This window comes from Bombina bombina, chromosome 1 (genome assembly GCF_027579735.1).
Source record: "Bombina bombina isolate aBomBom1 chromosome 1, aBomBom1.pri, whole genome shotgun sequence".
In the NCBI taxonomy this organism is placed as follows: Eukaryota; Metazoa; Chordata; class Amphibia; order Anura; family Bombinatoridae; genus Bombina; species Bombina bombina.
The window spans coordinates 54,055,783-54,069,050 of record NC_069499.1 but is presented as its reverse complement, the minus strand read 5'-3'; the positions used below and the strand labels follow the sequence as shown (position 1 = coordinate 54,069,050).

At 39.6% G+C, this 13,268-nt stretch overlaps 1 protein-coding gene across 1 annotated transcript in view; it reads left to right on the top strand.

The window, feature by feature from the left end:
- The window catches only part of NRXN3 (neurexin 3), a 1,194,892-nt gene that overhangs the window by 472,208 nt on the left and 709,416 nt on the right, over positions 1-13,268 (top strand). The window contains exons 6-7 of the mRNA XM_053697352.1: positions 7,334-7,537; positions 10,418-10,444. Of these exons, the coding sequence (XP_053553327.1) occupies positions 7,334-7,537; positions 10,418-10,444 (231 nt within the window). The remainder of the gene's footprint in view (positions 1-7,333; positions 7,538-10,417; positions 10,445-13,268) is intronic.

Here is a 13,268-nt window from a genome sequence, read left to right as displayed (position 1 = left end):
TTTATCAAAGCGTACCACTATCCCTGTCGAGGACAGTTTATCCAATGGATAAAAAATTAGAAGGTTACCTTAAGAAAATGTTTATTCAACAAGGTTTTATCCTGCAGCCCCTTGCATGCATTGCGTCTGTCACTGCTGCTGCGGCGTTCTGGTTTGAGTCTCTGGAAGAGGCCTTTCAGACAGCTACTACATTGACTGAAATACTTGACAAGCTTAGAACACTTAAGCTAGCTAATTCTTTTGTTTCTGATGCCATTGTTCATTTGACTAAACTAATGGCTAAGAATTCTGGATTCGCCATCCAGGCGCGTAGGGCGCTATGGCTTAAATCTTGGTCAGCTGACGTGACTTCAAAGTCTAAATTACTTAAAATTCTCTTCAAGGGGCAGACCCTATTCGGGCCTGGTTTGAAGGAAATTATTGCTGACATTACTGGAGGTAAGGGTCATACCCTTCCTCAGGACAGGGCCAAATCAAAGGCCAAACAGTCTAATTTTCATGCATTTCGAAACTTCAAGACAGGTGCAGCATCAACTTCCTCTGCTACAAAACAAGAGGGAACTTTTGCTCAATCCAAGCCGGGCTGGAAACCTAACCAGTCCTGGAACAAAGGCAAGCAGGCCAGAAAGCCTGCTGCTGCCTCTAAGACAGCATGAAGGAACGGCCCCCTATCTGGTAACGGATCTAGTAGGGGGCAGACTTTCTCTCTTCGCCCAGGCATGGGCAAGAGATGTTCAGGATCCCTGGGCGTTGGAGATCATATCTCAGGGATATCTTCTGGACTTCAAAGCTTCCCCTCCTCAAGGGAGATTTCATCTTTCGAGATTATCTGTAAACCAGATAAAGAAAGAGGCATTCTTACGCTGTGTGCAAGACCTCCTAGTTATGGGAGTGATCTGTCCAGTTCCACTGACGGAACAGGGACAGGGTTTTTATTCAAATCTGTTTGTGGTTCCCAAAAAAGAGGGAACCTTCAGACCAATTTTGGATCTAAAGATCTTAAACAAATTCCTCAGAGTTCCATCGTTCAAAATGGAAACTATTCGGACCACCCTACCTATGATCCAGGAGGGTCAGTACATGACCACAGTGGATTTGAAGGATGCTTACCTTCACATACCGATTCACAAAGATCATCATCGGTTCCTAAGGTTTGCCTTTCTGGACAGGCATTACCAATTTGTGGCTCTTCCCTTCGGGTTAGCTACAGCTCCAAGAATCTTTACAAAGGTTCTGGGATCGCTTCTGGCGGTCCTAAGACCGCGAGGTATATCAGTGGCCCCTTATCTGGACGACATCCTGATACAGGCGTCAAGCTTTCAGATTGCCAAGTCGCATACGGACATAGTTCTGGCATTTCTCAGTTCACATGGGTGGAAGGTGAACGAGGAAAAGAGTTCTCTATCCCCACTCACAAGAGTCTCCTTCCTAGGGACTCTGATAGATTCTGTAAAAATGAAGATTTACCTGACAGAATCCAGGTTATCAAAGCTTCTAAAATCTTGCCGTGTTCTTCATTCTATTCCGCACCCCTTCGGTGGCTCAGTGTATGGAAGTAATCGGCTTGATGGTAGCGGCGATGGACATAGTGCCATTTGCGCGCCTACTTCTCAGACCGCTGCAACTATGCATGCTCAGTCAGTGGAATGGGGATTACACAGATTTGTCCCCTCTGCTAAATCTGGATCAAGAGACCAGAGATTCTCTTCTCTGGTGGCTATCTCGGGTCCATCTGTCCAAAGGTATGACCTTTCGCAGGCCAGATTGGACAATTGTAACAATAGATGCCAGCCTTCTAGGTTGGGGTGCAGTCTGGAATTCCCTGAAGGCACAGGGATCGTGGACTCAGGAGGAGAAACTCCTCCCAATATATATTCTGGAGTTAAGAGCAATATTCAATGCTCTTCTAGCTTGGCCTCAGTTAGCAACCCTGAGGTTCATCAGATTTCAGTCGGACAAAATCACGACTGTGGCTTACATCAACCATCAAGGGGGAACCAGGAGTTCCCTAGCGATGTTAGAAGTCTCCAAGATAATTCGCTGGGCAGAGACTCACTCTTGCCACCTATCAGCAATCCATATCCCAGGTGTAGAGAACTGGGAGGCGGATTTTCTAAGTCGTCAGACTTTTCATCCGGGGGAGTGGGAACTCCATCCGGAGGTGTTTGCTCAATTGGTTCTAGCAGCGCCTTGGTTCTTCAACCTGGCTTATGTGTTTCCACCGTTTCCTCTGCTCCCTCGACTGATTGGCAAAATCAAACAGGAGAGAGCATCGGTGATCTTGATAGCGCCTGCGTGGCCACGCAGGACCTGGTATGCAGACCTAGTGGACATGTCATCCTTTCCACCATGGACCCTGCCTCTGAGACAAGACCTTCTACTACAAGGTCCTTTCAATCATCCAAATCTAATTTCTCTGAGACTGACTGCATGGAGATTGAACGCTTGATTTTATCAAAGCGTGGCTTCTCCGAGTCAGTCATTGGCACGAAGCCTGTCACTAGGAAAATCTACCATAAGATATGGCGTAAATACCTTTTTTGGTGTGAATCCAAGAATTACTCATGGAGTAAGGTTAGGATTCCTAGGATTTTGTCCTTTCTCCAAGAGGGTTTGGAAAAAGGATTATCAGCTAGTTCTTTAAAGGGACAGATTTCTGCTCTGTCTATTCTTTTGCACAAGCGTCTGGCAGAAGTTCCAGACGTTCAAGCTTTTTGTCAGGCTTTGGTTAGAATTAAGCCTGTGTTTAAACCTGTTGCTCCCCCAGGGAGCTTAAACTTGGTTCTTAAAGTTCTTCAAGGGGTTGCGTTTGAACCCCTTCATTCCATTGATATCAAACTTTTATCTTGGAAAGTTCTATTTTTGATGGCTATTTCCTCGGCTAGGAGAGTCTCTGAGTTATCTGCCTTACAATGTGATTCTCCTTATCTGATTTTCCATTCAGATAAAGTAGTTCTGCGTACAAACCTAGGTTTTTACCTAAGGTAGTTTCTAACAAGAATATCAATCAAGAGATTGTTGTTCCATCATTGTGGCCTAATCCTTCTTCAAAGAAGGAACGCCTTTTACATAATCTGGACGTGGTCCGTGCTTTAAAGTTTTACTTACAAGCTACTAAAGATTTTCGCCAAACATCTACACTGTTTGTTGTTTACTCTGGACAGAGGAGAGGTCAAAAAGCTTCGGCAACCTCTCTTTCTTTTTGGCTTCGGAGCGTAATACGCTTACCCTATGAGACTGCTGGACAGCAGCCCCTTGAAAGGATTACAGCTCATTCTACTAGAGCTGTGGCTTCCACCTGGGCCTTTAAAAATGAGGCTTCTGTTGAACAGATTTGCAAGGCGGCGACTTGGTTTTCGCTTCATACCTTTTCAAAATTTTACAAATTTGATACTTTTGCTTCTTCGGAGGCTATTTTTGGGAGAAAGGTTCTAAAGGTCCCTCCCTTCATCCGTGTACTTTAGCTTTGGTATTGGTATCTCACAAGTAATGGATGATCCGTGGACTGGATACACCTTACAAGAGAAAACATAATTTATGCTTACCTGATAAATTTATTTCTCTTGTGGTGTATCCAGTCCACGGCCCGCCCTGTCTTTTTAAGGCAGGTCAAAATTTTAATTTAAACTACAGTCACCACTGCACCCTATGGTTTCTCCTTTCTCGGCTTGTTTCGGTCGAATGACTGGATATGGCAGTTAGGGGAGGAGCTATATAGCAGCTCTGCTGTGGGTGATCCTCTTGCAACTTCCTGTTGGGAAGGAGAATATCCCACAAGTAATGGATGATCCGTGGACTGGATACACCACAAGATAAATAAATTTATCAGTTAAGCATAAATGATGTTTTTTATGCATGTATGTGTGTGTGTATGTGACTGTGTGTGTGTTTATGCATGTATGTGGGTGTGTATGTATGTATGTGACTGTGTGTGTATTTATGCATGTATGTGTGTGTGTATGTATGTATGTATGTGACTGTGTGTGTATTTATGCATGTATGTGTGTGTGTGTGTATGTTACAGTGTGTGTGTTTATGTATGTATGTGGGTATGTATGTATGTATGTGACTGTGTGTGTATTTATGTATGTGTGTGTGTATGTATGTATGTGACTGTGTATTTATGCATGTATGTGGGTGTGTATGTATGTATGTGACTGTGTGTGTATTTATGCATGTATGTGTGTGTGTATGTATGTATGTATGTATGTATGTGACTGTGTGTGTATTTATGCATGTATGTGTGTGTGTGTGTATGTTACAGTGTGTGTGTTTATGTATGTATGTGGGTATGTATGTATGTATGTGACTGTGTGTGTATTTATGTATGTGTGTGTGTATGTATGTATGTGACTGTGTATTTATGCATGTATGTGGGTGTGTATGTATGTATGTGACTGTGTGTGTATTTATGCATGTATGTGTGTGGAACCAGCAAATTACAGACCTTGTTACTACAGCATGGGGGGGGGCGAAGGGTAAACAGTGTCACTATACCATACCACTTTATACAGTACAGGGGGGGCTGGACCATGTCACTGACTACTGTGGTCACTTTATAAAGTACTGAGGCGGGTAGGGTCAGGCCAGCCATCTCACCGGCAGATTATAGACTGTGTCACTAACTCACTATATACAGTACTGGTGGGTTAAAGAGTGTCACTATATACAGTAATAGGGGGTCAGACCATCTCACAGACTGTGGGCACAGAGTACCTCCTTTTGCAGACATGTAATCTGATTCACTTTTCTTTTTTCTGTGTTAAATTTAAATAAAAATAAAAAAGATGTATCAAATTCACACTTTTTTGGGGTGGGGGGCCCTTCTTAGATTCTTGCACCTGGGCCCTGTGGTTTCTAGTTATGCCTCTGGTCTGATGTACTTAAAAAAATTAGAACAAAGGCGTAGAAGTAGCAAATAGTAGAATGGAGACTATAAAGTGCAAGTAATTGAGATATGAGTGAGCTTTAGTGGACGTTACCATAGAATAACATAGATGCTGCTGATGTTGTTGGTGAATCTAGACCATTAGTTTTTAAACCTGTCCTCGGGCCTCCTAACAGGACGGATTTTGAGGATATCTGAACTAGAGCATAGGGGAAATAATCAGCTGATTGGTAAACCTGCTCTCACCCAAGGTAATCCCGAAAACCTGTTCTGCTGACTGGAGACAGCTCACTAGAGTTTGTTTTTTTAGCTTATGTTCTTGTCCTGAATAAAGCATTATTTTCTTGTCACATATTCAGAGGCTGTCCCTGACTATCAGTAATGCAGAGGCAGATGATAAATGCACTTAGACTCCTCGGGTTTATTCACAAACATAACACTACATAAGAGATTATGGTCCCTCTGTCCCAAAATAAATAATTTAATCAACCACACAGGGAAGCACTACATGACAGGAAACAGTGCTGCCCTCTAGTGCTCTTGCATATGTGTAACATTAGTACTACATGACAGGAAATAGTGCTGCTATCTAGTGCTCTTGCTAATGTATAACATTAGTACTACATGACAGGAAATAGTGCTGCCCTCTAGTGCTCTTGCTGATGTATAACATTAGTACTACATGACAGGAAACAGTGCTGCCCTCTAGTGCTCTTGCATATGTGTATTACATGACAGGAAACATTAGTACTACATGACAGGAAATAGTGCTGCCATCTAGTGCTCCTGCTAATGTATAACATTAGCACTACAGGACAGGAAATAGTGCTGCCCTCTAGTGCTCTTGCTAATGTATAACATTAGCACTACATGACAGGAAATAGTGCTGCCATCTAGTGCTCTTGCTAATGTATAACATTAGTACTACATGACAGGAAATAGTGCTGCCATCTAGTGCTCTTGCTAATGTATAACATTAGCACTACATGACAGGAAATAGTGCTGCCATCTAGTGCTCTTGCTAATGTATAACATTAGTACTACATGACAGGAAATAGTGCTGCCCTCTAGTGCTCTTCCTAATGTATAACATTAGTACTACATGACAGGAAATAGTGCTGCCATCTAGTGCTCTTGCTAATGTATAACATTAGTACTACATGACAGTAAATAGTGCTGCCATCTAGTGCTCTTGCTAATGTATAAGATTAGTACTACATGACAGGAAATAGTGCTGCCATCTAGTGCTCTTGCTAATGTATAAGATTAGTACTACATTACAGGACAAAGTGCTGCCATCTAGGGCTCTTGCTAATGTGTAACATTAGTACTACATGACAGGAAATAGTGCTGCCATCTAGTGCTCTTGCTAATGTATAACATTAGTACTACATGACAGGAAATTGTGCTGCCATCTAGTGCTCTTGCTAATGTATAACATTAGTACTACATGACAGGAAATAGTGCTGCTATCTAGTGCTCTTGCTAATGTATAACATTAGTACTACATGACAGGAAATAGTGCTGCCATCTAGTGCTCATGCTAATGTATAACATTAGTACTACATGACAGGAAATAGTTCTGCCATCTAGTGCTCTTGCTAATGTATAACATTAGTACTACATGACAGGAAATAGTTCTGCCATCTAGTGCTCTTGCATATGTGTAACATTAGTACTACATGACATGAAATAGTGCTGCCATCTAGTGCTCTTGCTAATGTATAACATTAGTACTACATGACAGGAAATAGTGCTGCCATCTAGTGCTCTTGCTAATGTATAACATTAGCACTACATGACAGGAAATAGTGCTGCCATCTGGTGCTCTTGCTAATGTATAACATTAGTACTACATGACAGGAAATAGTGCTGCCATCTAGTGATCTTGCTAATGTATAACATTAGTACTACATGACAGGAAATAGTGCTGCCATCTAGTGCTCTTGCTAATGTATAACATTAGTACTACATGACAGAAATAGTGCCACCATCTAGTGCTCTTGCTAATGTATAACATTAGTACTACATGACAGGAAATAGTGCTGCCATCTAGGGCTCTTGCTAATGTATAACATTATTACTACATGACAGAAATAGTGCTGCCATCTAGTGCTCTTGCTAATGTATAACATTAGTACTACATGACAGGAAATAGTGCTGCCATCTAGTGCTCTTGCTAATGTATAACATTAGTACTACATGACAGGAAATAGTGCTGCCATCTAGGGCCCTTGCTAATGTATAACATTGTTGCAAAACTGCTGCCAGACACTTGCACACTCCTTAGCTTACATCCCTGCTTTTCAACACTTGATAGAAGTAAATTGGAAAGTTGTTTAAAATTGAATCATGAAAGAAACCTTTTGTGTTTTATGTCCCTTTAACCTTGTGCACATAGTTTGAATTGCAAACATAGATGAATTTATTTGTGTTCTTTCACAGAGGCGTCCATCCTTAGCTATGACGGTAGCATGTACATGAAGATTGTAATGCCGCAGGTGATGCACACTGAGGCTGAAGATGTCTCCTTTCGCTTTAAGTCTCAGAGAGCCTATGGTCTTCTGGTAGCCACAACATCTAGGGACTCTGCTGACACCTTAAGGATGGAGCTAGATGGTGGAAAAGTTAAACTCACTGTCAACCTAGGTATCGTATTGGTCCTTTCTGTGTTTGGGTAGATGGTGGGTGGAGGAGATTCATGTCAGTGTTTTTCTGTTTGATGTTTGGCTGCTTCATAAACCTTCACCCTTTTTCCGCTGCATGTCTCTCTTCATTACCAATCCAAACATAATCCATAGACACAAACGGCCATTAGTCATTAACCCTCTACATTCTAGAGACACTGTTTTTTAACCAATAACTTTTGTCTCCATTAAGAAAGGGATTAATAAGATTGGGTAGTTAAAAGCTCCTCATTATCCTTTCTACACTTTATTCTAGCCTCATTAAAAGAATTTGAGCAACGTTGCAACTTACACGATTAGCTGGATGACTATTCTGAGTTAATTGTAGAGCTGATGGGATCAGTTTAATTTGTCAGCCACTGATTGGTTCAGAATGCCACCCCCCTCACATTGTGTTTTTTTTTGCAAGTCTTTGCTCAAATAACTTATTAAATTCTCAGAGGAAGGATGTCATGGTGTGGGGGACTCCCTAGAACCATTCTATTCTGCATCATCCCTATTCCTCCTATCCACAGTTCCACTCTCTGCACCTCATACTTTTCTCCTCTGCACCTCATCCTTTTCTCCTCTGCCCATCTTTTGCCACTATTTCCACCCTGTCTTTCTCATCCATCCTCCCAAAACAGTCTCAAAAGGATCATTACACCTCTGAAATGAACTCGCTTTGGGTTCTTGTAACTAAGACCTACTACTCTTGTATTGCATGATATGTACATCTGTGACATGTCATAAATGGGGCAGAGGTGCTTGTGGGGGGTCATATGTAGGGCAGAGACTGTGTTGGGTTTTCTGTGTCTTGCTTTTTTCTAACAATGATTCTCTTCCCACAGTCCGTTCTCTGTGTTGTGCGGTATGTCTGTGTCTGTTTGTTGCTGTTTAATTTCCGTCCTTCTGTGTCTTTAAGTTTATTAAATTTGTTCCATTGGCCATGTTACTTCAAAAGATGGCACTCACTACCCTTCAAAGGCCTGAAGCCTGCGGCCCGTATAGCAAACAGCCTTGAGAACAATACGTGCTGAGCAGCTTATAGGGGGGGTGCCCAAAACCTTAAACAACCCTTCCTGCTTGCAGGGTCCCAGCAATATATGACTAACTCCTAATGCATGGAACTGGCCCGGCTGTATCAGAGCAGATATATGTAGTCTTGTGGACGGTCAGAGAGCCTGAAGATCTGAATTCCAAACCTTGATCCAGGGCGTATTACCATTCCAAGACTGGCTAACTCTGTTCCTTAACTTTACGGCACCGACTTCTGACCCAATAATTATTACACCAAAAAACCTGGAGTGAGATGTTAGTATGACATGGGGAAATAGATGGCTAAACAGCTACCCTCACCAGTCCTTCCCCTCTTTCAAGATACCCATGAGTAGCACTTGTACAGTGACTGCAGAAATCTTGGTGGTTCTTTGTTTCTATCTGCTTTTCTTGGTCATATTTCCTATTTACTTTTCTACGTTCAGTTTTATTCTCATTCCTTTTTTTGCTTTCCTCTTTCTAATGTAAAAGCTTCAGCTTCATATATGTCTCTACTTTTCCAGCTTTTAAGGACTCTTAATTCCTGTCCCTGCACAGTCCTTATTATTCTATTTCAGTTGCAACACCAATAGCTTTTCTTGGCCAGTAAGTTTGGGGCTCTTATATTCTGTTCTTCCAACATACTCACTGGTCCTAGAAACCATGCCCCTCTGTTATAAATTTGATGCCAGCTACCACCCCTCTATAGGCTGAACTCACGGGTTCTCTGAGGCTGTTTGCTCCCACTTTTCTGTTGCGGTTGACGACACATAGCAAACCTAATCGCACGAAACAACAGAGAGACAGAAAATCCATCTCCAAAGTATTTGCTTCTTACCTCTACAAACCCCACAGTCTCTGGGACCTCCTGGTACATGTGGATTCACTCTTAATTAGCAGCTAATGAGAAATCTGTCAGAATGTATTAACACTGCACTTTTCTGACTATCTTAGTAAATATGGACAACTCACAAATATATTTTCTTCCCCTGTATTAATAAATCAGTGGAATATTTCAGATTGGAGTAGACAGATGAGCTTTCCCCTGGCTAGCGGTTCTATCTGGACCTTTTATCGGGCAAAAAATTATTTTAGACTTAAAAACAGCCATTAAGTGTAGATAACCACACTAATTTAAAAAGTATGTATATAATATTTAAACATGACTGTTCCCCATTACTGTTCCCTGAATGCATTAAAACTATTCTGATAGAGAAACTGAAATTATAATACCCTTTTGCTTTTGGATGCTGAGCATAATAAGATTATAATAGAGCAGAGAAAGTATGGCAAACTGGCAGTGCCCATAATTACAAAATCTCCCTCAGCAGGTGGCTGTGAATTCTGGAGCAATGTGTTCGTGCGGTTAGCTGTTTGTACGTGGCCATTTTATAGGCAATAATCCCTTACTACACAGCACACTAGCATTGAAGTGACAAGTACCTTATCTGCTAGTTTTCCACACGCTACACTTACTCATTGCAAATGAAAAGGTATTACATTCTTGTATTACTGGTTTTATTTTTTCCATTATTTTTTTTGAAACACAACTTGTAACAATAGAAATTACTAAGCTTATTACTGACTTTTTTATCTTTAATAACACTTCTGCAATGTCACATGGCACACTATATGATATGACCTTTCCTACTGTATAATATTATGACGCACACACAGCCCCTCTACGCTCACACCGGCATATAAAATGGCCACTGTTGTTGCGTGTGTCTGTCCCCGGAAGGGTGGACCTCAATGTTTTTGGTTGACTGCAGCTGTAACCTTGAAGGATGCGATTTCATCTTTCATTTATTTTTTTCCCATCTAGACTGTATCAGGATTAACTGTAATGCCAGTAAGTTTATACCCTCAAATCTCATTTTGTTCTTTCTATCTCTCACTCTTGATGTATTATTAAATTTGAGCTTCTTTTATTTGAATTCTCCTAATGCTTTTTAGATGTTTAGTTTAGTTTTGTAGAGATGATTAGCGTTGAGCCGCAGTATCTTTGGGTTTTCTGGCTTGTGGGACTTGTTGGTCCGTATCTTAGTGGCAACACTGACATCATGTGTTCATTCTGCCAACTGCAGACAGAACTTTTGGTCTATAAATTCTGAAGCCCTATGTGCTGGATTCTATTGCAGTTGTAAGCTGGTGGTATCAACTAAAAAGCTATCTTGTCACAAGTGAAGATTGCCATGTTGCCGCCAGTTGTAAAAAAGTATTACTGCAATATTATCTAACCCATGTTTGGTAGAAAAACAAAGCTCCTGCGTCTCAGGCCATATGTTATGTACTCTGTGCATGCACTTTCTTTCCTGTTATCAATGAAGGATATTTTTCTTGCTTGGGGATATAAAGTAATATGTAATCTTCATTTAAACTCTCTACAATAGAGATATTAATACTTATATAAATGGTTTTTCAAAAACCTAAGAAACCAAACCAGGGTTAGTTACTTTTCCATAGACGTACAAAGGCAAGATATGGTCAGTTATTTAGCTCCCAGTGTTAGATTTGCAGCAATAGCCTTTACTTGCATTGACAGTTGAGGGCATCTACATCCAGATGGTTGAAAACAACCTATTACCCAGTAATTTGTAGTATTTAAAACCATGCTACCTAATTCTCCAAAGACTAGTGTCATTTATCTAGTTTAGAATTTCAAGATTTCCCAATGGTTAGAGTTAATCAGGGTCACTGAAGTGATATTAAAGGGACACTGAACCCAAATTTTTTCTTTTGTGATTCAGATAGAGCATGACATTTTAAGCAACTTTCTAATTTACTCCTATTATCAAATTTTCTTCATTCTCTTGGTATATTTATTTGAAATGCAAGAATGTAAGTTTAGATGCCGGCCCATTTTTGGTGAACAACTTGTGTTGTCCTTGCTGATTGGTGGATACATTTATCCACCAATAGAAAAGTGCTATCCAGATTTCTGAACCAAAAAAAAGCTTAGATGCCTTCTTTTTTAAATAAATATACCAAGAGAATGAAGAAAAATTGATAATAGGAGTAAATTAGAAAGTTGCTTGAAATTTCATGCTCTATCTGAATCACAAAAGAAAAAAATTGGGTTCAGTGTCCCTTTAAACAAGTTCAAAATTCTGGGGATGAGGATAGCTATTTTTTCTTGCTTTGCATATGTGAAGTAACCTCTCCACTCCTTGGATGTTCTTGCAAGGTAAGTGACAGTAACTGGAGCCACTACTAAGAGTTGTAAGGTAAGTGTGCCAGTTAGGTAAGTGAGCAGCCCACATAAAGATGATATCCCATTTAAAGGTTGGCTTCTGTCCTGCAGCTAAATAGTTGAATGTATTGTCATGATTTCACTGTTGTGAGTTGTGCTTTGTTAGTTTAGCATGACAAAAAGTACATCTATCAATGACGTTATATTATTGTCATCTTACTCAGTTCTTGGTATAAGTAACATTCTTTTGCCTAATAATTCCCATCACCCATTGTATAATCACTCTGTATGTTCAGATCATCCAGATATGATAAAATTTCTGTTAGCTCTGCAATTAAGAATAAAGTGATAGTTGTACTAGACATCTACAAACATTCCTCTTTCATTTTTGGTTTGGTAAAGAAATAACAAAGTTTAAATATTTGTTCAACATTCATTCTTTACCAGAATAAAATTAAAGGGATAGAAAAGTCAAAATTAAAATGTACATGGGTCACAGTTGAATTTTACTTTTAAACAGAAACAATTCTGCAAAATTCTTCCATTAGCAAAAATGCTTCTAGTAAAAGTTATTACTGTTTTTCAGTTGCATACGCACGTATGCTATGAGGGCCTGTGCACAGTATTCAAGCTCATGGTTGTATAACATGCTTCTATATAGTATAGTAAATGTTGTACACCATGCTTCTATATAGTATAGTAAATATTGTACACCATGCTTCTATATAGTATAGTAAATATTGTACACCATGCTTCTATATAGTATAGTAAATGTTGTACACCATGCTTCTATATAGTATAGTCAATGTTGTACACAATGCTTCTATATAGTATAGTAAATATTGTACTCTATGCTTCTATATAGTATAGTAAATATTGTACTCTATGCTTCTATATAGTATAGTAAATGTTGTACACCATGCTTCTATATAGTATAGTAAATATTGTTCACCAAGCTTCTATATAGTATAGTAAATATTGTACACCATGCTTCTATATAGTATAGTAAATATTGTACACCGTGCTTCTATATAGTATAGTAAATGTTGTACACCATGCTTCTATATAGTATAGTAAATATTGTACACCATGCTTCTATATAGTATAGTAAATATTGTTCACCAAGCTTCTATATAGTATAGTAAATATTGTACACCATGCTTCTATATAGTATAGTAAATATTGTACACCGTGCTTATATATAGTATAGTAAATGTTGTACACCATGCTTCTATATAGTATAGTAAATATTGTACACCTTGCTTCTAAATAGTATAGTAAATGTTGTACTCTATGCTTCTATATAGTATAGTAAATGTTGTACTCTATGCTTCTATATAGTATAGTAAATGTTGTACTCTATGCTTCTATATAGTATAGTAAATGTTGTACTCTATGCTTCTATATAGTATAGTAAATATTGTACACCATGCTTCTAAATAGTATAGTAAATATTGTAAACCATGCTTCTAAATAGTATAGT